Source organism: Heliangelus exortis, chromosome 1 (genome assembly GCF_036169615.1).
Source record: "Heliangelus exortis chromosome 1, bHelExo1.hap1, whole genome shotgun sequence".
In the NCBI taxonomy this organism is placed as follows: Eukaryota; Metazoa; Chordata; class Aves; order Apodiformes; family Trochilidae; genus Heliangelus; species Heliangelus exortis.
The window spans coordinates 105,294,797-105,322,564 of record NC_092422.1 but is presented as its reverse complement, the minus strand read 5'-3'; the positions used below and the strand labels follow the sequence as shown (position 1 = coordinate 105,322,564).

General features: G+C 38.3%; 1 protein-coding gene across 1 annotated transcript in view; it reads left to right on the top strand.

The window, feature by feature from the left end:
• Positions 1-27,768, top strand: part of CRYBG3 (crystallin beta-gamma domain containing 3) — a 96,045-nt gene that overhangs the window by 34,959 nt on the left and 33,318 nt on the right. Inside the window, exons 5-13 of the mRNA XM_071735696.1 lie at positions 6,218-11,213; positions 12,164-12,211; positions 12,526-12,641; positions 13,663-13,810; positions 20,156-20,292; positions 21,619-21,733; positions 22,859-22,894; positions 23,992-24,125; positions 26,221-26,347. Coding sequence (XP_071591797.1) covers positions 6,218-11,213; positions 12,164-12,211; positions 12,526-12,641; positions 13,663-13,810; positions 20,156-20,292; positions 21,619-21,733; positions 22,859-22,894; positions 23,992-24,125; positions 26,221-26,347 — 5,857 coding nt within the window. The remainder of the gene's footprint in view (positions 1-6,217; positions 11,214-12,163; positions 12,212-12,525; positions 12,642-13,662; positions 13,811-20,155; positions 20,293-21,618; positions 21,734-22,858; positions 22,895-23,991; positions 24,126-26,220; positions 26,348-27,768) is intronic.

Genomic DNA, 27,768 nt, shown 5'->3' with positions numbered 1-27,768 from the left:
TAGCACCAAAGCAAAGATTCCTGTGTTTCTGAAGGATGAAAGCTCCTTAATTCAAGTTCAGAGTAATTCATAACAGATGTATGATGCAAAATTGAGCTAAATTAATTAAGGTGAAAACTAATTCACTGGTTTGTTTTTTCCACTGACCTTTTTTTAATAGGGCTCTTCAACTGTGCAGTTTATTTGATGAATAGAGTCTTTTATGGTGTGATTTTGTAGTTAAGGAGTTACCTGCAATGTAATTGTTCAGGCCTCTTAGGCCTTTACTTCTCAATAAGGGCTTAAGCCTTGCACCCTCATCTTTACTCTGGTTGGGGTGGCAAGTAGTATCAGAAAGAGGGTATTATTTGGTTCCTAAGCTTTAAGCAGGCAGAGGGGCTACTAGAACAGGTGCCACCTTTGGTTTTGGTTGCATCTTCAGAGAGCATGCAGCACCTGTATGATGCCCCTAGGCAGATCCCAGTATAATCTCCTGCTTCTCAATATGCCCAAGTCCCCCTGGCATGGATGTATGTGCAGGGGAAGAGTAATCTCTTTATTTCTGGCATCCCAAAGTCAAACCCTTAGATTTCCTCAAGCATCTAAAGCTATACTTTTGCTTGAGAAAGTGGGGTGTCGTAGCTTTAATTCTTCATTATATTTGAGGAGAGGCCAAGAGGAGTGGCTTTCTTCAGCCTTAAGAGAAGACTAATGGGAGACCTTAACTGGTGTCTACAGCTCTCATGGAGGCCCTAGAGAAGATGGAGGCAGGCCCCTCTGGGAGACATGCACAGCTGGGACAAGAGGCAACAGGAACAAAGGATATGAGGAAACACATTTTCACCATGGAGATGGTCAAACCTTGAGGTATGTGCACAGGGCTCCTGTCCTGATGGCCTGTCCTCAGAGGTGCTCAAAAGTGGTAGAACAGGGCTCCAAACACTGATTTGTTTGTCAGGGGTTGAATTGGCTGATGTCACACAGCCCTTTGCAGTCTATCTTACAGACTTGTGACCAAAGGCAAGGCTGTCTCTTACAGGGTAGCTTTGTGCCATCCAGCTTACAAATGCAGTTTGCTTTTCATTGGGATTCACAGCATCTTACAGTTCCTTCTTGCACATTAGGTTGAGGCAGCATTTGGGAAACTGCTGCAGAGGCAGCACAGGCCACGCTTGTCCTTGATCCCTGGAAGAGGCAGGTGAAAGGCATTTGAGCACCTGAATTATCTGAGTGACAGAGGGGTGAGGGATGGGGGAGCTGTCTGAGCTATGTGGTTGAGGGTGGCCACAGAGGTGTGCATGGATACTTCCCACAGTTAATGGTGCAGAGAGCTGGGCTGCTGCTGGGAACTGTGGAAAGGCAGCAGCCAAGAGCCGAGGTTGATCATTTGTGCTGATCTTGGTCTTGTGGCTGCTGATCTTTTGTGTCAGCCTTGTTCTGTGCTTTTTTCCCCTCACATTCAAAAGAGCAGGGTTGCTTTCCCAGATATGGAAGGTAATTAGGAAGTAACAGTGTGAACGGCAAGGGGCAAGAAAAGTATTCTTTACAAGGTCACTTAGACTGCATTTGCTTCTGTTAACATTGTCATTTACTCTTTAATTGTCCTTATGGAACATTAGCTTTGAAATTTCATACAGAATCAACAGTGTGCAAATCACTGTTCAACCAAACTTTTGACCTTTCTGAAATACACATTGTGAAGTGGCAGGACACTAAATATTTCAAACTTCAGATTTAAATAATGAAGCTGTCCCTTCTGGCTAAAAAAACAATTTTCTTTCATCTAAGTTGTATATGGCAACTTTTCAGTTAGCCCACAGTGTCTTTTATTTTTGTCGTCTTTTTTTTTTTCTTTTTTTTTTTTTTTTTTTTTTTTTTCAATAAGGCTTTTATTTTTACCACTTATGAAGATCTGAGATGAGTATAAACCAGCTGGCTGAGCAAGTTGGGTTCCACCAGAAAGTTTTTCGAAGTGACTCCAAGACAATTGTTTCCAGACAAAGGACCTTAACATAATTTTTAAAAAGTTGTCATTTAAGTATGCAGTGGGAAAAAAGCTAAGTGAAAAAATTAAAATAAACAATAGCATAATTTTAAAATAGTTAGGGAGGAGTAAACAGGAACCACAAGAGAGATACTAATTTAGATCAGTGGTTTTCAGACTATGGGCTGCAGATCTCTCTGCTCTGGGAGCTGCTTATGAGGGGTCTGTGAAAGGACATTAGGGGAAACATGCACAAGTATTCTTGAAAAAGCAGGAGACTGCTTGACTGAGGAGAAAACATCTGGAAGAGTGAGGTGTATGAGGAAGAAATGGCCATTGCATATCTTGGGTGGGCCAAATGTTGCATGCTGCAGAAACAGGCCAGCCAGCAGTGTGCTTATGCCCTGAGTGAGAGAGCCTGGAGCTCAGCAGTGGTGCTGGTTCTAAGGGCTCTCTAGCATAGACATTGCTGCCCTGGGGATCTGAGGTGCTGTACCCATGAAGTGTTGTATCATGCTTTATGACCTTCCTCCATCTTTTTGAAAATAGTCCAATGCTTTCTTCATTGTTGTATGATACAAATATGAAGATTGGAATGGTCACCATCTTGATAATACACAGGTGGAAAAGATGCAGGGTAGTCTTCTGGATGCACTAACATGAGTTTCCTTCTGCTTCAGGGCTTCAGAGCCCCACAAGATTGTTTTAGAACTAGTGCCACTTTTATGGCAAGTTACACAAGGTGTCCGTCATATGAGATGTTGGATGGTAGGTATTCCCCTCTCCTCCTTGAGTTAGCCCCTCTTGAACTTTTTATTTCTCTTTCAGAATAGAAGAAACCTCTACAAGCACCTACTTCTGACAAATTTAATGTAACTCTTGTTGACATCCTCTCTTGTTGCTGTCAAACAGTCTTTTGTGAAATGGAATTAAGGCTTAATAGGGAATTGAATAACTTTCTGTGAAGAAGGGAAAGAAGGAATTTCTCAGTATTTGAAATATGTGACAGAATACACATGGGGTTCTTTGTATAATCAGTATCCCCATATGAGCTGATTTTTTTTTTTCCATTTTTAAGGAAATGTCTGAATTGTCATATTCTTTTGGCAATCAGAAATGAATTGTGACTTTAAATGTCTATGAAAGAAGTCCCTAGTGACTCTCAAAAGAGTTCCTGTGACACAACCTGCTTCTAAGTGTGTTTCATAAGACTTACAGCTGAATTGCTGCTGTCACATAGGAACATGGGTTTTCATTTTTTAAATATCTCATCATTGCATGCGGGTGTGTATGTTGAACACACCTTTAAGTGCTCTCAAAGTAAATGCATTAGACTAAGAGGTCTGTTGGCAAAGTTTTGATAATATGCTGAACAGCAAATTCTTTATCAAAGGTCAGAGATCCTGAGGTTGCCTTGTCTGTGAAAGAGAGATTCCTTTTTAAAATAGCATCCAATGCAAAAACTTCCAGGGTTTGTCAGAGCACTAGTTCTTTACACATGTTTACAGGTAACTTCTAATTTCTTCCCACTCTGTATAGGACAAAATATCAACAGCAGAGTGAAAGGTGCTCAGTAAAGGTTAATTGTCAAGACATTTATTCAAAATAATACCTTGGTTGTGGTGGAAGTGAGTATTCAGTACCTTGCAATACCATTGTCGTGTGCACTCAGGTATCATTACAGTTTTCCTTTTCAAGAGTCCATAAAAGTTTGTTTGGAGCATTGATGCCCAGCTATATTCTGATTGTTTTCTTGAAATAAATTTTATCTGGATTCAGGATGTTTTTAGACTGACTTTTATTTTTGAAGTTGGCCAAAGCATGGGGAGAGCTGATGAATTTTGTAACAGGTTAACAGTGGTTACTTGAAACATTTTGATCTCATTCTGACTTAACTGAAATGAGAATGTCTACTCAGTAAGGTTAGTTCTGAATGAGAGCATGATCTGGTCTTACATTCTTAAGATTTATTTTTAATATGGCAGTGTCTGTTTGAGTGAATATAATGTACTATAGAACTCAACAAATCCTTTAGATTTTTTTAGGATCTCTGGAACTTTAAGTAGTTTCTAATGTAGAATAAAGTTTTCTATGAGGAAGGGGAAAACAATGTAGTTTTTTTAAAGGAAAACAAATTAAAAAAATGTGGATATTTCTGTGAAGAGGTGTGAATGCAGCTACCAGTGTTGGTAGCTCTGGAAACCAAACCAGTGGTATAGAAGACTAAATGTAGGCATCTAACTTAGCAAATGCTTGGGAGATAGACTGTTTTACGTGACTTCCCTGTTTCCTCTGTAACTTAATAAATGTTGTTAATAAACCCCATAGCCTTCATCAGGGATTACAATAAATGTAACCCAAAGACAAATTTAATTTTCATGTTCTCATAATGTCTAAGTTCCCTTGTGCAGATATTTTGGCATTAGCCTAAATATACCTGGCAATCTAAAATATTAAAATAAATGTGTGTTTATATCTTTGTGTACACATATGATTTCGCCCTTAGTTCGCATATGCTATTTGCATGTCCAAATACTGCACAAGGAAGGAGTTTAGTTGTGATTTTAAACAGCAGTAAGTTCCCTCTTTGAAATAAAATTATCAAAGTATGAATTTGGTCCTCAGTAACCTTGATGGAAAAGGCATTCACTTTTAGATGGGTAAATCCAGTCCATTTTTATATTCTGCTGTACCTGTTAAGAGAATGCATACTCAAAATCCATATGTGAAGTTATAATTATTCAGTTATACTCAGATTTACTTACTTTGTAGTTCAGTCTTCCTTAGCAAATTTTGCTCTATTTTCCACTTACATTGGTTGTCCTCAGCTCTAGACCTATATTAGCTTCTCAAAAATGTGAACTTATATTAAGCTGCAAAGAGTTTTTTAAAGTGTTTATAAGCTATTTTTTTACCCATTGCAGTGATTTTATATTAGAAATCAAAGTCTTTGCTAGCTCCTTTTTTTCAAGAGACTCTTCTGAAAAGAGTATGGCAGTTTTCCAGAAAGGGGAATGGCCACTTCCAGCTGCTGAGTTAGGTCATGTAGGGCTGAATTTGATAGGATTTTGAAAGGGTTTAGTCTTAGTTTAGGTGGGAGCAAAGGCAAAATGTAGTTTAAGCACAGTGTGAGCATCTGCTTTGTCCTAAGGTGAAGAATGGAAAAGTTGACAGTCACATTCATGTTGTCATTGCCTGATTTTTGTGACAGTTCTTTAACCTACGAAAACAGGGAAGAAGGAGAGAAGCATTAGGAAGAAAGGGGAGTATCTGTGATGTCTGCAAGTTTTAAGATAGAAGGAAAACTGCTTCTTCAGAAGACTGAATGGGACAGATTCTGAACTCATCTTTAGTATAGCAGAAAGGGCAGCGAAGGGTCAATACTGTATTTTCTGGGTTTTTTTTTTTCCCATGGTAATTATTTAATTTGTTAATTTCTTCCAGCATTCAAGCAGTCTTCATTCTTACCTGATCTCCATTTGCTTTCCTTCCTTACTGCCCTGTGGCTCAGAAAACCACTCCTGTTGTACTTTCCTTTCTTCACGTGTTTTCATAGAATCATAGAATTGGCTGGGTTGGAAGATCATCTCTGAGATCATCAAGTCCAACCCTTGATCCACTACCACTGCAGTTACCAGACCATGGCACTGAGTGCCACATCCAGTCTCTTTTTAAATATCTCCAGGGACGGAGAATCCACTACTTCCCGGGGCAGCCCATTCCAATGCTTGATCAATGCTTGATTTGTTTCTCCTAGGCCTGTTCCTTAACAATGTGTTGAGAATTTGGGTTAAAAATTAAATTTCTATTCACTACTTTAATCAGTATTCATACAGTATTTTTTTTTCCAGTTTTAAAGTATTGACCTGCTATATTAAGGTATAACATCTTCACAAAAGTATGTTTATTCCTGTCACTACACTGCACTTTTAACTTGCAGTGGCATTTGTAAATAGTAATTCCATTGCCTATTAGAAAGTGAAAGATGTAAGTTGTTAATAGGAACAACTATTTTCTGCCTGTAGATTAATTTGGCCTTTTCAGTAAAAGGTAGTGTGTGTTTTGTTTGTCACACAAATCCATTATTTAGGAATAGCAGAAAAAGCAGGAAGACCATCTTGCATGTAGTCTACTAATGCTAACATGTGGAGCAAAATAGTATTGTACATCCTCTGCAGTTTGTGTTGACCTTTATTATCACAGTAGCCATTCAGATATTCTGTTTTATGCTGCTAACAATGATCCTTGTTACAGGCAGATACAACGGAAGCCAGAAGCACCTGCGGTTACTTATGCAACATACAGAGGTTCTGCAAGGATTAGGCAGCTACTGAGGAGTCAATCAGAAATGGCTGGAAAAGGAAGAGAAAGTACTGAGAACAAAATTGCTTCAAGGGTAAAAGAAAATGGAGAGATCCAAACGACTGCCTTTCAAAAATCAGGACACGTAATAAAAGAAAATGGAGAAAATGAGTATGAAGATCGTGAGGACGGTGTTATAGTAAATTCTTCTGCATTTAAAATGGGAACAAAAAAGTCTGGTAAAGCTCAGTGTTACTGGGGTGGAAGTAAACATCAAATAACTTCAAAGGCCACGACTTCATCTACTGAATCATCTCATGAAATTGACTTCAAACACGCACCTTCTTTAGCTGCAACAGAAGTTAAAAGGACATATTCCCTAGATTCACTATTGTCCTCTAGTAGTAGAAACAGTGAGATCCTAGTCAATTCCACTCCCCAAATTAATAGTTCCCTTAAAATGAGTTCTACAAGTGATCTGGTTGGAAAAAAAGATGGATTGCTAGGAGGTGCAGTAGCTCTGTTTCAGGCAGACCAAAATGCCAGTTCTAACTTTGATAAAGGTAATCACTGTAGTATAGCAGCTAGTAAGGAGTCCACACAGAAAATACAGGATGATTGTTTACATTCACCCAAACCAGCTAATGATGAACTACAGGTGAATAAGGCAGAATATTGCTGTAATCATCAAGCAGATAGTCACTTGGAGCTAACATTGGATGCCCAGCTCGTTCATTCCAGTACTACTGCATTTCAGAAGCAAGTAGATTGGCACACAGGTGGTGCAAATAAAGATAGTGATCCGAGAGAAAGTGACACACAGAAAATTGTGGCAGCTGTAGAAGGAGAGGAAAATCCACACAACTTTGTTGCTACTGCTCTTTTACCTTCTAATGAACAAATACCCTCTTCACCTAGTATGGAATCCAGGGGGGGAACATGTATAGTTGCAGGTAATCTAGCTGCTTCAGTGTCATCTTTTAAAAATGAAGAAGATACTGTCATGGGGACTTGTAATGAAGAACTGAGTGAGTTAGCAAAACCTAAGCATGTGCAAAATGATCACCAGTTTGTCCTTGTGGAGAATTCTAGGGATACTTCCACACTGCGGGCTGATTTAATTTGTCTAGAAACGGAGGGTGTGAAAACAATGAAGACTGCATCTGAGGTTGCAGTGGAGAGCCTTGCCAAGGTGTCGCCATGCATAAATGGGTATGAGGGTGTAAAATCTAACTTTGATGAACTGACAGCACCTCTCTCTGTTACTTATGAGTCTTCTTGTGAAACTGGAGACCCTTGCTCATCTTCTCTTTATCCGCATTTCAAGACTGCAAATGAAACTATGGGGGAAAGAGACACTGCTGTACAAGATGGGAGAAAGACTGCCTTTTGTCCTGGTCTTGATGGTGAAAAGAGCAAATCTTCTGATCCTGTAGAGATGAGCCTCGTGGAAAGCTCAGTTCCTGTCTACAACTGTGGTCCTGTTTCCTTTGAAACTGTCCAAGACGTTCCTGACAAGGCATTAGTTGAACTCACAGAAGATAACACAGCAAAGCCTGCATCTTGCCTTTTAATCAGAAGTGACGGGACACATGATCATACTCTTGCTGCTTCTAAAATTGATAGGGGTAGTATGACCAAAGTTGCTTTTGTTAAATCTGAGTGTAAGGATTGCATCTCTGAACTTTGCTCTGATGTTTCTAAGTCACAAGAAAACATTCTGGAGGTTTCTAATGCTGCCTTGAGGGACGGAGAAAGACCTTTGACCAACCATTCTGCTTTCATCTGTGAAAAAGACCTTGATGAAGACATCATTTCTGAATCTACACCTATTTCTGAAGATAGGCATAGCAATTTTTCTTCCAAGAAGGCAAATGGTAGTAAGCCTAGGATCTCATGCTCAGTACTTGAATCTTCATGTGAGAACCAAGGAAAAATGCCTTCTCCTGCTACTAATTCTGAAAATGGCCAGATTGCTAGATGGTCTGCTGCTTCTGTACAAGACAGTGTTATTTTTCCAGCTGCTGAATGTAGGAGAGTAGTCCCTGAGGAGAGAGTGACTGAGGTGTCACTTTGCTCAGGAGATCTGAGAGCTTCATGCCCTGATAGTTCTCTGGAACCTGAGCTTAGTCCTGCTATGCTTGATTGCTCTGCTGCTGGACAAGATGTTGAGGGTGTTGGTATCCCCAGGCACTCCTCACCTACTCCAGGATGCAGAGAAGCCTCCAGCCTTTCTGTTTCTTCCTTGGAACCATTGGACATTGCTCAGGGGAGAAGCCATTCCTCCAGTTATGGAGCTGGTGATGGGGAAGAGGAGTCCTCCTCCACGCAACAGGCTGACAGCAGTGCCTTGGCAGAGGCAACGCTGTTACCTGTCTGTCCTTTGAAGTCTCTGGAAGTAGCATCTGAGACAATCTGTACTGAAAATGTGTGCAGCAGTGCTGTGGGACAGGTGAATGTTGATAACCATGCTCCTGCTATCTTAGAAGCCTCTTCTGTGATGGATGATCAAACAGCTGCTGCACCTGCAAAATCAAATAAGCTCTGTTCTGAGGAAGTATGGGAAGATCCTGATGTGAAGGCACAAAAACATGCTAAATTCCAAGATGCTGCTGTTTTGTTTAAAAAAGCTGAAGAAATAGTGGAATCGGTTTTACACTTGGCTGTAGAAGAAATAATAGCAAAACAAGGCATTGGTGTTTGCCAGCTTTGTGGGAGCAAGGATAGTTTAGTAAATATGGATATTCAAACCAATCAGAAAGTTGGAACTGCACAGTTGGAAGCAGAAAAAATCCAGTCAGCTGTTCAGTCATTAAAACCTTTTAAGGAGAGCAATGGCAGAAGCTTATCTTCATTTGCAGAAAATGAAACAGTAGATACAAATAATAAAGATGAAAAGGTACTGTCTTGCATCCCTGATAAATTTGACCTACATAGTGCAATAGCACTAAAAGCAAAAGAAATAATTGATGAAGTCATTAACTCAGCCAAACAAAAACTGGCATCCAGTCTGTGGCAAGACAGTGAGAGTAAAAGGTCTTTTGAAGAAGTTGAGCCTGAACCTAAGGTGGAAACCCCAAAGTTGTTAAAGCGGGATATGAAGTTACCTACTAAAGTACAAAAACCAACAGAGAAGGTAGAACCTCAGAGCGTAGCAGACAACTGTGAAAAGGCAGATCACTCAGGTTCTCCATTACTTCCAGATAGGTTGGAAAATGGCATAGATTGGCTCCAAGGAGGTGAAAAGATACAAAATAATGCATTTACATGTCAAACAAATGGATTTCTACCCACTGGTAGTTCAGCAAGTCCAGAATCAGATCTTACGATACCAGCAAAAGAGAGACACGGTAGAAAGGTGTGTGAACATCTGGCTGCAGCAGAGATGTGTGACAAAGCTGGAGCATCAGCAAGTGGTAGAAAATCTGATGGCTCTTTACATTTAGTAGGTAGAGATGCTGCTGTGACTGATGAGATTCTTCTCTTATTGCAGTTAAAGGATTCATGCAATAATATGAATAAAACAGAGGGCACATCACTGCCAGCTGTAGATGTTAATTTGCCATCTTTCATGCCTAATGAGGACTGTACCATCATGCAGAATGAATCCAAAGACAACAGCAGTCCTCAGGGGTCTTTGGAAAGCTGTGCGGAGGACAGTCCATATGAGCACTGCAGAAGAGAGGCTGCAGAAGAAGTACCTGCACAAGTAAAAGCAGCCTTAGAAGATTCAAATACAGTGGAGAGTAAAGAGGATCTAGCAGAAGGGGCAAGTGAGACCCCAGAGGTTAATCTTGGATTAAATGCACAGTTCATTGTACCTGAATTGTCTGTTACTGGAGAAGACAGCGAAGGGGAAAACTATTCCAACACAATCTTTGCTGAAAATGATGAGAACCTGAAGCAGATAGAAATGAAGGATCAAGACCTGAGGAGAAAGGATCAGCTTGAAGAAAATAGTTCGGACTGCAGCAATGACATGAAGGAATCAGCAAATCTTCTGGCCTTTTCTCCATTAATTGAACAGTGGGAAAACAGTTCTTTTACTATCGTTTACGAAGGTGCCCTTCAATCTGAGAACAAATCTGTCTCTACCAAGGATACGCAAACTGGTTTGCTTTCTCCTTCTGACTTGCCTTCAGATAATCGAGATCATCTAATGTGTGAAAGAGCAAAGAACAGGCATGAGCCAACCTGTCTTTATGGGAAGGACAACAAGTTGAATGAAGCAACAGCTAGCTGTAGCTCAGAGTCCTTTCTGAGTGTGGAGGCCAAGCGCTATAGAGTGTATCCTTTCTCTTTGTCTCCGATATACGAAGATGACAGCTCCCAGGAAGACATACTTTCCACAGATGTGTCACCAGAGGGCCATCCTAGTGGAATATCTAAAGATAACAGTGATAATGCTTCTGTGCTTTCCCTTCTTCAGTCAGTTTCTGAGCGCTTGCAGTTTACTAGTCAGTTCAGAGGAGAGGAAGAAGAGGAGGAGGAGGAGGAGGAAAAAGAGGAGGAGGACAGAGTGGTAGACAAGGAGGAAGACTCAACATATGAAGAAAATATGTTTGATGTTGAGAGAGAAGATGACTGCCTTTCCAGTCAGTGCAGAGGGAATTTAAAAACAACCCTTCAGTCTAATGACCAAAATAAGTCTTTTTTTCCTGAACAAACACTTTTTCTTTCAAAAGAACAGCTTGACTCTAAGGAACAACCAAAACTGTTTCCAGATGCAGCTTCTTCCAGTCAGACACCATGTGAGCCAATTTCACAGGAGGCTGATGCTGCTCCAAAGCATCCCTCCACAAGTGTGTACTACCAGTATTGGAAATCTGCCAGCAACTCCTCCGCTGAGAAAGGGAACAGATTTGGAAGTATTCTGCAGGAAATGTTGCAGCCAAAGATTCATTGGTCTCAAGACAACACCATGCCAAAACTGGGAGAATTGTCAGCGGTAAGATGTTGTGTCATATATAATAATCAAAGTGATTAGCCCAGACTGAAAATTGCTGGCTCCCTATTCTCCTTCCTCTTATTTTTAAGGTTAATTCTTTTATCATAAACAAAAGTAATTAGGCTGTTTAAGATGATAATTTTTTTTTTTTAAAAAAGCTTTCTGATAAAATAATTCGGAAAACATAATGTTCTTGTTTCAGCACACAGATGAAACTGACATAATTGTAAAACAGGATATGTGAACAGAAAATCAGATAGGAAAATATACATAATAGCAAGTCTGTATAACAGCAAAACACAGACTTGTCCAAGCTAAGGACATCTTAGATGAAGATTATAGAATCGCCTTTTGTGTGAAAATTGTTCTTCAATTTTTTCCACTTCTGGGATTAGCAGAGGTGTGTTGTCCAAGAAATATCTGCTTACTGAGCTATGTTTATTCATTACCGAGTCTTGTGCAAGCTGCAACTCAGTTAGCAAGTAATAAAATTGTTTCCATAGATTAGCATTTAGTTTTTTTAAAGCAATGGCAGATGAAGGCATGGAAACAGTTCTGTTTCTTTTAAAACTGAAAGGGCTGAATAGACCAAATATGTGACTGAAGGAGAAAGTCTTTCCATTATATTGAGAGTATTTCAGTCTTTGCTAGAGGGTCTTGCCACTGTTAAGTACGTGCTGTTTATGATTTGCTGCAAAAGGGTAATGCATTTCCCTAAGTTGTAGGTTCCGTAATAGTTGTTCCTTTCCAGTACTTGCTGGTTTCTGCTCATTCATTCTGTTACAAACTTATCTGCACCAACTCTGAATGACAGTGAAACAAATCTTGGTTGTTCCTCCTAGTGACAGTGGCATGCATTTATAGGGATAATGGACCCAGCATTATCTGTCTATGCTTCATGCTGCTTTTGCAGATGTTAATAGTTGTTTTCTATATCCTTTGAATTTCAGAACCTCATTGACAGGGCAAGTCTCAAATGCAATCCAAGACCAGGAAAGGTAAGCATAATTTGCATCACCATGGGTCAGTGTGATACATGGAATAATTTGTTACAGTAAAGTTTTTAAACTGAAAGCAACACTTGCCTATGCTAATAATGAGATAATGTTATTAAAAATCCTGCCATTAGTATTTCTGTAATTCTGTCAGCAACTGCTGGTTTAGTTCAGTAGTGTTTCATAAAAGAAGAAAATGTGTAGCATATCAGTTCAGCAGGCACAAAGTGAAATAGGTTTTATTCCAAGCAAAAAGTAACTGTCTACACTGTATGTTGGAATGGGCCTTCATTCATATGCATTGTATGTTGTTTCAGATTATCATTTATGATATTTATGGTGACAAAAGTAAACAAGAAGTTAATTCTGATATGCTAGATACCACGTCCTGGATCTTTCCCATTGGAGCATTACTTAGGATAATTAGAGGATGGTAAGAAATCCAGGTCATATTAAATGGAGTGTCTCCAAAATACTGTATATCTCTTTCTTTTGCATTTTCATTTCTTTTATTTATGACATGTTTGATCTACAAGAGTGTATTTTATTTCTTTATAACTGCACTAATTCCAATGAAAAAACCCATGAATTAAGGCTTCAAATACTGCAGTATATAATTTTTTTTTCTCCTGGGAACTATATTCAAACTAAAATTTCCTAGTAGAAACACAAGTAAGTTTAGACTTCTTGCCTGAAGTGCTGAGGCAGTACAGTAATAATCATCACTAGAAGCACGTGTATGCTGAAGAAAATGTTTCTTTTACAGCTCCACTTCATTATACAGTAGCTATTGCAAAGGGACCATAAAATTAGCCATCTCAGCTGCTGCTTATAATGTAGCATTTGGAGGAATGTGGATGCAGAAGGATATACAAATACCTTTAAAGCAGATTTTGTGTCTTAGTTTGCTTTGGGAAGCTGGGGCTGGGACCATGTCAGTTGTTGCATTAGAATTTAGGTAGTGGTGCTTACAGTGAATGTTTCTGACTGTCAGCCATCGTGTCAATGCAGTTACACAGTTTTGAGGCAGCCTGGTTTGGTTTTGCATACATTTCTTTCATATCTGAAGTAGTACTGAATGCCATTTTTAGTATGTGTATGCTTTATGCCTTGCATAGTTTCTGACCGAAATGACCTGTTTTGATGTGTCAATTAATATATTTGCTCCAGTAAAATGAGGCTTTTTATTTGCATTGTGTTTTAGCTGTACTTCTACATAGTTTATATTTTAAGTTATATTAGGCTACATCCTGGAGGAGAACTGTGTATTTTACACTGAAGTAAAAGCACTGTATTTATCTGAAGTAAATGTAACTACTGAGGAACAGCATAAGAAGGGGCTGATAATTGGCTTGATAAGAAGAGCTCATTACTGAGCTTTCCATCAAATGTACTACATAGAGATAGTCTTAAACTTATCAGCAACAACTCTCTTCATGATATCATTATTACAGTTGGATTTTTTATGAGAAACCGAAGTTCCAGGGTCAGAAATATGTACTAGAAGAAGGAGAGACTGTGCTGGATCACCTTTGGGATCTTCCAGGCATGAAACATCATCGAAGAAACCTCACAGTTGGTTCAATCAAACATGTGACAAAGGTACAGACTTTGTTAATAATATACTCACATACATAATTAATTTCTGTTGGTTTTACTAATGGACGATGTTTGTATGCTGAGTTTCTGATTTTATTTAGACTTGCTATGAATTACAGTTGTTCTCTCTACAGCTTTGTGCCATTTGTAGTATTTCCATGTGGACAAGTGGTACACCTACAGCATCTGGCTCAGCATACAGCCAGAAGTTGAAAAAAGGCATTTTGTTGAAAAGATAGGAATCAAATGCCTAAAACTAAATACAAGGCATCCATTGTTGTTCAGTGAATGAGGAATATATTTACCAGGTCTTGTGATTTAAGTCTTAGTGGTCTTGTTGTTTAGCATAGCATTTGAGCTATTCGCAGGGCAGTGGCCATTTACTGTGCACGAGTTATCATTTGCATCACAATGCGAAAGTTTTTCAGAAAAAGTGTTTCTCTGCTGGTATAGAGATAATTTTAAAATTAATAATCTTGTCATCAGTCAAGGGGCATAATGTCATAACAGAAATACTTTTTCATTCTCTTGAAGACTGAAGGATATATTAATAAATAAATTCAAAAGAGGCTAGCTGAGGATGTGAATAATGAAGTTAACATTTATTTGAGCTAAACAAATTAAAAGCATTTGTCAAATACAGAACGTGACTATTGGTCAATAATGTGGAAGGTTGCTAACTAATTAAAGAAATGCCACAACATGTGGAACCTATGGTCTGAAGCTGAGGGAAGCTAGGTGTGGCTTGAGTATCAAAGAAAAGCCTTGGATAGGAAAAACACTGTGGTTAGCTTCTTGATGCTTGATAAAAATCTTTGTAATACAGCTAAGTAGATTTGAGTGTTGTTCTTCCAGTACATGGTTCATTTGTATGGAACACAGATGCAAAGCTTTGTTACAGTACAATGGTTCAGTAATCAGCACTGTTTCTCATGTAACTTGAGTATTGAGAAGGTGTGGTTGGTTGGGAGAACTTCTGCTGTTGGTCCATAGGGCTGTGTGGAGCTAGTGTGGGTGTGGAACTCATCAAGCTGAGCTTTGTCCTCTACACCTTACTTTGTGAAAGAATCCCTCTTTTCTAGGTTGTACTTCAGCTGCTGTGGAATTACTTTGAGAAGGTAGTTAACCAGAGTACCAGAATGCTACCTTTTTTTTTTTTTACTTTTTTTTGTTTGGTTTGGTTTGGTTTTTGGTTTTTTTGGTTTGGTTTGTCTTTTGGGGGGGAAAAACAGAGACATTTTTTGTAACTGGCAAAAAACTGTTTCTTTCAGTTAGCTCCTCTGTATGTGGTCTGTAGGATCACATGTTTTACTGTCATTCTCTTTTTCATAGGCTGGGTAGCTCACTGACTTTTCTTCTGCCTCTTTGTACATCCAGGCTGACTGTCTGGTCTTCTGATTCTTAAAAGTGCCTTTTTTTTTGGTGCTTGTTTAATGGCTGCTCACATGCCTTCAGTTAGCAGATTTGAAAATTGGCTAAATGTTTGAGAAGAAAATGGCTTGCTTGCCAAGAAAAAAACAGAAAACTCTTTACTAAAGAAATGGCAGGAGGTACACTTAATATTATTTTTATTTCTTACTGGCAGATGATAGTTTGCTGAGAAAGTCTGCTAGTAGCTTCATGCTCTGATTTGTCTTTAAGCCTCCACAAAAAGCAAAGGTTCTCTTAGCTTTGTGGTTAGCCTGTGGCTTGACTTAGTGTGGATATGTGTTAGATGTATCCATGTACCTTTAATTTGGATGAACTTAGGAGGGGAAAAAAAGATCACAAAGGAACAGATCATGCAAGTAGTAAAATGAAGACCAATTTGAAGTAATGGGGACTGAGTTCCACTAAGGGAAGTCAACGTGAGCTTAGGCAAGCAAAACTTTGCACATGCAGGTTTAATGCAGCTCCTGCAGTATAATATGCTTAACCAAGTTAGTTTTCTGGTCTGCTCCAATACTGATCTTCCAGAAGGGGAGGGCTTTTTCTACTTGTTTCAGGAAGTGCAGTGAGTGTGCTACATGTTACCTTTCCAAAAGCAAGAGCTGAGAAGTGTTGCTGATGTTTCCATTCTCAAGTAATCTTATAAACCACTGTTCTGCAAGACGGTGAGATCTGAAACAGCAGTTTGTAATCTCTGTCTGCAAGATGATTAGGCAAGGAATAACTGGATTCCTTGTGGACTCTCTTTAAGCAAAGCTCTTTGTAATAGGAATGTTCAGAATATTATGTGAAGGGTGTGCTTCTTTTGTTTGTGTGGTTTGCTAGCTGAAAAGACGTTACTAATTAAAGCAGAGACTACTTCTGTCAGATACCATAGGAATTCACCCAGAAGCTTGAGATTGTTTTATTTGCTAGTTGGCATTTACAGGACAGTAATTAATTAATTTCTTGAATATTATTTTATTTTTCTATCAGTCCTGTTGAGTTCTGTAGTTTGGTTTGATGGTCATGCAGAGCAGGAAAACTGGGAGAAAGAATTATGAATGGGTAAAAAAGTCTGAAGGACCAACAGAGTAAGATGGAAAAAAAAAATTGCTGCAGAAGCTGACAAATACTAAGGACAAACTGTGTATGAAAAGTAAGGTCTGTGTTTAGACTGTATAAAAAAGCAATTTTGTGAATACCAGAACTAATTAGGCCAGTTTTCAATAGACTCTTCTCTCATCATTGTTTTGGCATTTACCTTAAGATGCCAGACTTCAGTCATTCTTTGTCCTGTTGTCAACATAAAAGACTGCCTCATTTAAACAGGCTATTTCAATCCCTTCAGTCACCACAGCTTACAGCTCCAAGGAGGTGACCTAACAGTACTGAAATTATTAGCCCTGACCGTGCTGTTAGATCTTTAACCCTGGATCCAGAAGAAGGGTAGACAGCCAAGACCACCTTTAGGGGATTAAAGTCTCTGAGACTCTACAGTGGAGCTCCTGGTGACAGTAGAGAAATGTCAGAGATGCCACTGAAGAGTAATACTTAATGCTGAGATCTTGAGGGCCATCTTAATGGTCTTCAGAAGAAGCCTTCACCTTTCTGCTGAGGGATGTGTTGCTGTTGTGGAAGCGTCTGTTCTCTGCGACCAAGCAAGAGCATTCCTTATGCTTCTGTAAACATCTCTGCTCCCAAAAGACCACAAGGGAAGCCCTGGCACACCAGGATGACTGAATAGGAGGAGAGTACCACAGAGTAAAGGAAAAAGACAGTGGGGTGCCTGGAGGCTGTGACCTACCTAAGCGTTTTTTGGTTGTGTATTATCCTTGGAAATGAACCCAACGACCTAATCTGTTTGCTGTGCTTTGTGTTCTGTTTTTGCCTGATGTGTCAGTAGGAAAATGAACAAGGCATGAGTTTTTACTGCTTGTGTTGGGGGTGGCAGGGCCAGGGGAGTATCGTGAGGAAATTTCCCACTTTTGGATCTGGCCTGAAACACTGTAGTAATAGTTTTGCATGTGGGTATCTTATGTGCAAATCTTGACGCCTTGCAAATGAAAGGGCTTCAAACTGAAGGATCTAGTTCTCAACCTGAATGCTATCACATTTGTGTGGTTTTCATTTTGTTTCTGAGGATGGTGGCTTTATTAGGAATGTTAAAGAAACCTCTGAAAGTAATGATGCCTATTAAATATACTCAGGCAAATTGGAACATGCTAGGGCAAATATTTGCCAAGCTTAAGTTTACATGCTTAAATTATATAAATTAGTGACCTAGTACTTTAGTGTACATCTGCAAATACAGTGTTCACGTCGTACAGTAATACTAAATTTTACCATTTTTCTGCATTCTTTGAATATATGAATATATGTAATTTGAACTCAATATTTCAGTTAGATTATATATTTGTGATTTTTTAAAAATGTGCTTAGAAAATACAGTTTTTCATGCTCAAACATTTTAAAACTTTAAAAATGCACATCCTAATTCCTTTTGATGCAGACCTCAGTTTACTATGTGTCTTTTTAGGAAAGGACCTTGTTGATTAATGTAGTATACACAAAAATACTATCACGGGGAGTACATTTTTTTTGACTGCTAAAATATGGCTGGAAAGAGATGATGATAAATAGTAGAGATTTTATGATGAGTGCTTGTGCTTTAGCTTTCCTTTGGAGAACTGCTGCATTTTTCATCTGTTGAGGTGGAGCCTGCCTTGTGAGCTCAAGTCAGGGAAGAAAACTTGAAAAGAGAATACAGACTGGCTTTTTCCAATCTTCAGATGAAAAAAAACAAACACAACACCTCTTACTCAATTAAAATTAAACATACTCTGTCTCATATTCTGTCTGAGCCCGCAGGCAAAGATACTTTATTTTGCCACTTGTGTAGTCTTGTAGGTACTTTGATTCACAATTTATCTGAGGCCAGTAAGAGTCTAGCATCATTATTTGTGGAATTCTTCTAGGTGCAACTTATGATCTTCTGTATCAAGCTTTATTGTTGGATTCACATATTTCAGCCTCGTATCAGATATTAGAAAGAAAAGAGAACTTCAGATATTTCTTGTTTCTGATTTAATAAGATAGATATACATGTGAAAAGCATGAGTTTCTTTTAAACTTACCTAGCAATACACATAGAATTGAGGAATGGTGTTCCTTACCACTTTGACATAAAGTAACATTGTACTATAAGTCTTTTTTCCAAGTTTTTCTGATTTTGCTCATCTGATTATAAAAATTCCGGTATTGCAGTGTTTGTTCTGAAAACAAATAATTTGCATTGTTTGCAAGGTACAATACAGAGGAAACATGATTGTGTGTGTGGGGGAGAGCTGCCAAAACGGTATACTGTGTTACTTCAGATCTCATAAGGAAAGTGAAATAATATCCTGAAGTCCATCTATTATAATTGCCAGGTTTATTGCTGAAAGGTAAATAACTACTGAAAGAACTTCCCTAACCAAGAAGAGGTGTGTGTTTTAGATAGGATTTTACTCTGTTTGAAAGCTCCACTCAAAACCTGTGTGAAAAGGGAAAACAAGCAGGCATTGTCATAAGATGAGGTGCTGTAGTTTTAAGAGCTCTTTTACCATGATGCTGTGTTTCTTTTCAAGCTCTTGTGTTTTGCCTTTCAAGTCTGGTAGAAGACACGGGCCCTGGGGGCTCTCTGTCATGATGTGACCGTGCCTGGGTCCCCAGCAAATCCAAGAGCCAGGTGCTTCTCTGAGGGCTGGTTAGCCTGTGGCCTGACTTACTGTGAATTATGTGTTAGATGTATCCATGTGCATTTAATTCAGATGAACTTAGGAGGGGGAAAAAAGACAGTTTCTCATGCTTTTCTCTAGTGCATACACACTAGATGCACACATCTTCCTCCAGCCACATTTAGGACTGTTGGGGTCTCTCTATGCTATCTGAGCCCTTTGGCCTAAGGCACATGTGCACCTGGGCAAGGAGGATAAAGTAAAGGGTGCTCTGAAGTTATCACTGGAAACTGAAGGTTTCCAGCTACAGCTGAGCAAACTCCATGAGCACATGAGCTGCTTTTGACTGAAAGAAGACTGTTTTGTAACACATTGCTGAAGCAGGGCATTTTACAAGATCTTCATTGATTCATGATGTGTTTGAATGCTGGGAAAACACTGGCAGTGCGTTTTACAAAAATGCTATGAAATTAATGTGGTTCAATAAAATGCTTGCAAATTCTAGAGAAGATCATGGATTTAACAAGTTGTTCTCTAGCATGGTATCTATCAGTAGAAAATCCTTCAGTAAGGTAAGAGAGATTGTTGTTCCATAGTAACAGAAAAACTGCTAATGTGTCCACTTAACAAGTATTTTCCAGTACTGTTCTTTTTCTTTCCTCTCTAAAATGCTGTAGATTTATTTAACATGACAGAAAATTGTACTTGTAGGGCTTAAAACCACAGTCAGATGCGTTACAGAATCTAATTATCATGCACTGGGGGAAGCAGGAATGAAGTACTAGGCATTTCCAGATAGTTTCAGTTATGTGTGGATCATGTGTATCTATATGTGTGTCATGAAAGAACCATCTTAAAATAAAATATAAAAAAAAAGCAATATTATATCCATGGTTTGTGTATCAGTAAATACTACCAGAGCTTTTACTTGGAGAGCATTTGACACCTTTTTGAAGGTAGTCCAACAGGCATAAGTGCATGATTTTTCATTGAAAGTTAGTAGGAGCTGGAAATTTACTTCCCGTAGCTTTTCTAAAATCCCAGTATTGATTTTAAAACCTTCTATTTTATGAAACCCAAAGCTAAGTTAGAAGGGTGAGAAGATAGGATTAAAAAAAATAATTAAAAAAAAAAGGAAATGTTACCGGTCCTTCTCCTGACACAGTGATTGGGTAGATTGTGCAAGTGTGGATAAACCTTGCCCTTTGATTTGTTTCCACAGGACTGTGGTGTTCCAGAGGTGGAGTTCTGTCTTGGAGCCAGCACAGAGGGACTTCCTATCTGCATACAGAGTGCAGTTGCCAATTTAGAAGAACTGGATCTTGAGAAAAACCCTTATATAAGTGTCAAATCAGGAGTGTGAGTACTGAAGCTTTTAAATAGCATTTTGCTAGCAGGTAGAAGGGTAACATTATGGGATGAATGTCCGCCAGAAATGGAAACAATATTTGGGGTTTTTTTGCTACAAATAAGTTGACATACATTACATATTCCCAGCTCTACTCTTCAGTGTTGTGCTGTGTGGCCTCCTAGCACTGGAACCAAATTCTTGAAGGTATTTTTCCTCTGGCTGCTGGCAGAAGTCTTCTAGAATTCCATCTTTGAGTGGCTTTATAAATAGAAGCACCAACTTAGCTATAATCAACTTTTAGTTCATTAGAGAATAAATACTGTGTCCCTGCTCACCCTCCCTGCTTATAGTTATAACACTATGGCTGAATACCAGAAAATTAATATTGCATCATCCTAGCATTCATCAAGTTATGGCCATATCCTGGCTTTCTGGAGTGGGGTGATGCAATATGATGCAGGCCCTTCTGTAGCCCAGGATTTCCTGTAGTGAGGAGAATAGTCTGTTTCCAGGGCAAATGGCCAACATAGTTCCTGAAGTATAAGATTTCTGTGCCTCTTCTCATAAATCACTGCAGAATGACATTAACTGTTCTGTTAAGGAGTGTCTTGAGTTTGCTTTTCCATGTGAGCCAAGCCTTCCTCCTGCAATGTCACAACATGTGCATGAAGCTTGGGTTGGTACAGGAATGAAAAACAAAGTTGTGTCTTTGTTTTGATAGAACTTAGTCTAACTTTTAACTGCATATGGTCTGTTTATGTAATTTTAAGGAAGTAATTTCCATGTAGCAATGTCTTGACCTCCATTCCTCATTTGATCCACTAACCCTGTGTCAAACTTCTACATTGACCTTTCTTTCTGATTTAAAGAAGGAGTCTCAGCATTTTTAACCTCCATTTTTAAATTATGGTAGCCTGCTTTCCCAAAGAGTGTTGTAAATGATTGTATTTTAATGAATGGGGAAAAAAATGAGTGAAATTTTGTTAGAAGCCTTTAATTCCTAAGGTGACAATCCTAGGTAAAATTTGATGCAAGTGTCTCATCCTCAATATCAGCATTGGTTTTGTGTACTCATAATGTAACATACTGGCTGCTTGATGTAAATGAACAAATTGGTAATTCTCTGCTTTATTATTCATGTTAAGCTTGGATTGAGAAAAAGTATCAGATCTTAACATTGATCTTGCTGGGGTAATTAAATAGAGCATGGTTTTGATGTGCTATCAGTATCTAAAACACATTGTCTATCCGAGTACAAAAAGAAAAATCACTTCAATAAGGTCATTGCAATGTTTTTTATGAGATTAATAAGTCATTTATCCTTATTGTTATAGATGGCTTGCTTATTCAGACTTTAATTATAAGGGAGAGATGAAGGTTTTGGAAGAATGTGATTCACAATCTGAAATTCCTTCAGCAGATGTGAAATCTTTGCGTCCCTTAAAAATGGTGAGGACTTCACAATTCCCTATTAGGTTGTGTGCCTTCCTTTTCCTACTGTTGCCTTCCTAAGGGTTTTGATAATTATAACTTAGGTACTAATACTTTCAAGGTTAATCCTTTTACATGTAACCCTCCTTACACTGTGGTGCATTTGCAGTGTTCAAAATGCACGGCATTCATTCATTCCAGGGCTTGCTGGGCTCCTGCATCTGCCCAAATAAGAACATAATCAGAGAGAGCACCTGATTCAGTGGGACATCTTCCTGCAGAGCTGCTGTTGTCAAGGGAGATGAAATAAGACAGAACTGAAAGAGTTCACTAACGCTACCAATTCCTTAACTAGAAAAGGTCCTCAGAAGTTGATTTCATTTTAATGGTACAGATAGAAACTGCTGGAGATGAAAGACCAGTTGAGTTTATTATCAAAAAATACCCTGTGATTTTCCTGTGACAACACATTGAAGAAAAATCTGGGGAGGTGCAGCTAATTTTTGTTTTGATTGGCAGCATGTAGATCTCAATATGAAGGAGATGCAGAAGGGTGTAATACATAATTCTACTGTATACTTAATATGTCTAGAGAGTTGCGAAGGAATAAAAACTCATCACTTTTTAGTCACTCGTGATGTCTTGTTCCCCCACAGAACATCATTCACTAACATTTCCAGAGAAAGTGCATTTGTGTTATTTGCTCTTCACCATAGATATTAATGTATCAGCCTGTGTTTTCTGTCTTTTCTATAGTTTCTTGGTGTTTCATCATTTGTGCTTAAGGAGCTTGAAATATATACACCAAAGCTCTTAAAGTTACATTTTAAAAATTGGTCAATATAAATTAATTTAAAAATACAAAATAAATACTTGCTTTAGAGTGCTAATAGACGTCACAGGAGTATTTTAAAATTACTTGCACCCTATAGGCTTGTCAACACACTGATTTTATTTGTAGGTAAGGTTTATAGGGTCCCTAGCTTTTATGAATTATCAGGATATTTAAAGCACCTTTTGATTTGACCAACACTGAAAATGGTGAATGTAATTATAAAGACAATGCTCTGATGGTACCGTAAGATACGTGTCAAAGCACAACTTATTTTTCTGTAAATACCCTTTTTTCCCCATCTTTTTTAGGGTGGACTAAAGGTGCAGATGCCGATGAATGTCAAGGTAAGCACTGAGGACACTGAGAATAAAATATGAGCACACTGGAAATACAAAAAATTATTTGGTCTGGTTTTGTTGCTGTGTGTTGTTTGACTAAGTAGTCAATGTTTGCTGCTGAAAGGAAGTTCACTAATACTGTGAACCACGTTCTTACAAGTGTTTAATGAGATGTAAAAGTAGTAGTAGTTTGGGTTTTTACATATACAGGAAATGCAATTTGCTGTAGAATTGTAAAGCTTTTACAAGATAAAATGAGTTTTTCTGACTGACACATCAGTCATTTAAATGGAAAGGGGTCAGGAGAGATTTTCTCACATAACATACCATTTTTTTTAAAAAAAGAGGGGAGGGGAAGGGGACAGGAATAGTGCCCCTTCCTTTCTATCCCTGATCCTCATACAAGAGTTGTGAGTGGCACTCTGACCCTTCTGTGATTTGAGTAACAGAAAAATTACCCAGTGTCATTCATACTTTTCCTTTCTTTTTCTAGTTCTCCACAAACGTACTAGCACTTTAGGTAGCTTCTTATTATACAAATACATATGAGTCTCAGGAGTTTTTCTAATAAATCTTGCAGAAGGTATTGATTCTGTTAATAGCTGATCTGTGTGGTTTGGCAGATCAGGCACCCAGAGTGTGTTAAGTGTAGTCACTCAAGTAACTTTAGGAAAGTACAGAGGAAGACTTCTGTGCATTTTTGAGGGGTCAAAGCCATGTGACAGTGTGTCTATCTGCAACCAGGTAGGATTTACCACAGTCTAATACACATAGCCCAGGCACAGGATTACAGGTTAGATCACAGTCATACAGCTCCAGAGTGAATTTGTGTATATGGAATTGTGTGAACAAGTATCCATCAGTGGATATGTCTGCAAATAGCCTTACAAACCTATCTAAGTCTAAATAGGGTATCTTCAGCTTCTAGGGCACTCAAGAATTTGAAGGACTGAGGAATACCATCCTTAATTTTCTTCATAGTGGTGGCTTGTTGGAGCAGGGAAAAAAAAGATGTCTTCCACATAATGTAGCAGCACACAGACCTAAACTTCAGATTGCTATTCAGAACATACTTAAGCCATTGTTTGACATTATATTTTTAGATCATAATATATGAGAAAACCCATTTTGGAGGATGGTGCAAAGAGATTTCAGAAAACATCAGTTCTGTCCCAGCTCTGTTTGGCTGTGAAGAGCAGTTTCACAAAGTTGGATCAATACGTGTCATTGGTGGAGTGTAAGTATATTGCACTTCAGTATTTATGTACTTTAAAATAGGTAATAATAACTAATTGCCAAGAAGTACTCACTAAGGGGACGATTAGATTTTCTCACTGGTTTTTTTATTTTTAAAAGAAACAAATATATATTTCTCTTGTCAATTATCAGCTTTGGATAAAACAACCTCACTGTAATACTTACTTAAGGAAATATAGGGAGGTAAACTAAGTGTATGAGAGGTGTGAAGTCAGTGTTTACCATTTGGATGCCAATAAACTAGGCCACTTTGTTTCTTAAGGACAGCATTTGCACAGACCTTTAATTGATACTGCTTTGTACTTCTGATAGTATCTACTTGCTCAAGTGACCTTAGGTAGGAGGTGTCAGTCTTCAATTCGATACTGTAATGCTACTGGAATCTATACACTTTTATTGTTGTAGTGGTCTTCCTTTGCCATGGTCTCTCCTTCTGTCATATAGACACAGGCACAAAAGCACTGTGTGTCACGGCCCTTAGGTGTTCACCAGGTGTGCTCAGTGCCAGTTATCCTGGGGAGCTACCAAGCCCATGTGTTCTTTCAATCTCTCCCAAGACCCAACAGCACAGGACTGTTTGAAAGCATGCAGAGTATTTGCTTCTGCCAAAGAGCTTAGCAATAAAACAGTTTTCAGAAACTTTCATTTTTTTCTTAGAGGATTTCAATGTTAATACTTCAATATAAAGGTTCAGTAACAATCACCCTTTCAGGCTGTTGTCAGAATCTTACAAGCACTAAATTAAAAATAAACATAATGGTGAATACTCAAAACTATTCATAAATAAATCAGGTATTAGCTATCTGGGAAGCCTCAAATTACTGAAAATCGTGTTTCCTTCTGTTGTGGTGGCTTTTATTTTTAATACTGTGGTAACTTAAACAGCTGCATTAATGTAAACCAAATGGTATTAAAAGTAAAGCTACCCCTTCCTGCCAAATTTCAATGCCAACAGAATTTGTATAGAAGTTCTAATACTTAAAAGGAAGTTCTAATGAAATAAATGCATACAAGAAAGAAAGAAAGGAGGGGGAAGGACTTTTTCAAACTAAGATCCATTAGAGCTTTCACAATTGATGTGGAAATTACTTGTTATAATTGAGCCATATCTGTTTGTTTAAAATATTTTTTAAAGTTTTGTTCCTATAGTACTAAAATATATTCCATCTGCAGTATATTGTATTTATTCAGTTCACTTGCCTATTTCTATATATGTTTGTAGGTTAGAGTAGGCAACTGTGTAAGCAAGTGAAATTTTGTTCTGCTAAAATCCCTAAATTTTGTCACCAGCTCCAGCAAGCATAGAATCTCACAATTTATTAATTCCCCAAAGGTATCTACTGCTTGTTTTATCTCATTGTCAGTTGATGGCTTAGTGTTTTGGCCACTAGATGTGTGCTAGCCTCTGCAGTACCAAATATTGGTATTGGGAATACGTCCGACTGAGAGGAGATACATGGAGAAACATTTCACAAATACACTGTTGTTAGAATCACATGGTGGGATTCTGATCCACAAAGAACACTTCATGGGTGCTTGTGATTTCAAACAAGCATTGCTTTGTTTGCTATCTGAGTCTGTGTTACTCGTTTAGGGTTCTTAGGTTGTTCTCTTTCTCTTTTATGTGTTATGGAAAATCATGTGGGCAGTTGTTCTGCTTTTCACAGAGTCACAGAATTATCAGAGTTGGAAGAGACCTCTAGAGATCATCCAGTCCCACTCTCCCATTAACACAGGATCACCTGTAGAGCACATTACAGACTGCATCCAGGCAGGCTTTAAACATCTACAGAGCAGGAGACACCACAACCTCCCTGGGCAGCCTGTTCCAGTGCTTGTCACCCTCATAGTGAAAGTTTTTTTTCTTATGTTTAAATGGAGCTTCTGTGTTTCATCTTGTTCCTCTTGCCCCTCGTCCTGTCACTGGGAACTACTGAGAAGAGTCTGGCTCCATCTTCCTTGCACCCACCCTTTAGATACTTATTTCTTATTTGATTTTTTAAATTTTAATTATTATTTTATTTTATATTTTTCCATTTACTTATTTTATTTCTTTTGTTGTGTGGTCACTGTAGATGGGTTGCCTATGATGAGGAACGCTACAAGGGCCACCAGTACTTGCTGGAGGAGGGAGATTATGAAGACAGCCACTCATGGGGGGCAACTGACAGTGTCCTCCTGTCCTTCCGGTTCCTTCAGGCTGTAAGTGTTTTTATGAATTTCACACGAATTATTCAGAGTTCTGTACAAAAAGAGGAAAGTTATTTTTTGTGTATTATACAGCTGTCTTTGGTTTAGTCATTCCACCTTTTATCCGAGTTCACTCTCATTCCTTTGGTACTTGCTGAAGTTTAGACTGCGCTCTGTACATTGTAAAGGTGGAGGTTCTAAACAGCCTTTGTAAAGTTTGTAGGAAATATGTATCATGCAGAATTCCTTGCCTACCTGTGAGGTTTTCCAGGTATCTCACTTCTGCACTTGAAGCTGTTTGAATCTCTAGAACAGAATTTACTTTTTAAGTTTAATATGTGTAATGTAGAGTGCAGTTCTCTATTAAAATAAAAATAGCTTTTCAACACAGCAGCTGTTGCAAGCTTTAAAACAGCATTACCCTCTGCCTCTGAGATTTGTGCCAGAAAATTTTGGCAGCAAAAATAATCATGGGGAAAGAATCCTTGCTACTAAAATGTTTTTAATGGGAGCAAATATTAAGTCTTAATAAAAACTGTATCAGAGTCCAGTATTAGAAGCAAAGTTACACTTTTCAGTGATAGTGAATGCAGCTTCTTTATCATTTCCTTGGGCTTGCATGGTTTTTGTTTTTGGGGGGACTTGAAGATTTTATCATTATTAAGATTTTATTAAAGTAGGACCTCTATGAGCTTTAAATACAGCTGTAAAGAGTGGCTTCTTTTGAGAATTAGATTGTTCACTCTGAAATTTCTCAGGCTTATATATTCACATTACTCATCTCCTCATCTGAGGAGCTGTGATGGTCCTGAGCTGGAAATTTGAAGATATGGATTTAGAGCACACTCATTGTCTCAGCAGTCATTATTTCAAAAAAATAATAATGTGACACCAAAGAGGCCATGCTCAAATTCACAATTTGCAGTTTTGATTTTTACGAAAGGCACCTAGGAGAAGCTATATTTATAAACAGAAGCTATCATGGAATTTAAATAAAGATAGGAAAATAAACTGAATTAAAGCAAAATGTCCTCTAAACAATTTATTTTCAGGTTTCTGAGAAAAACAGGCAAGAATTTTCTTCTAATTGCTCATTTTGAGTGTACAGTTCAGTTGCTGACTAATCTTAGCTAGGAATAGCTTAAATAGCTAGGAATAACTTAAATTGATCCTGTGAAATATTTTCTTGGGAAAAGAACAAAACAACTCCATGTTTCTATGACATTATTGCAAGCTTAAAATTACGCACGCACCTAGCAGGGATGACCTTCCATGTATATGCATGTGTTTAGTTTGACTCATGCCTAGGACACTCAGGATGCTCAAGTTGTAAACATTTTAAAAACATACATAATTCACAACCATTTATCGACATATATCATTCAAATTTGCATATAAATATATATTAGTGTGTACATATGGATAATAAAACT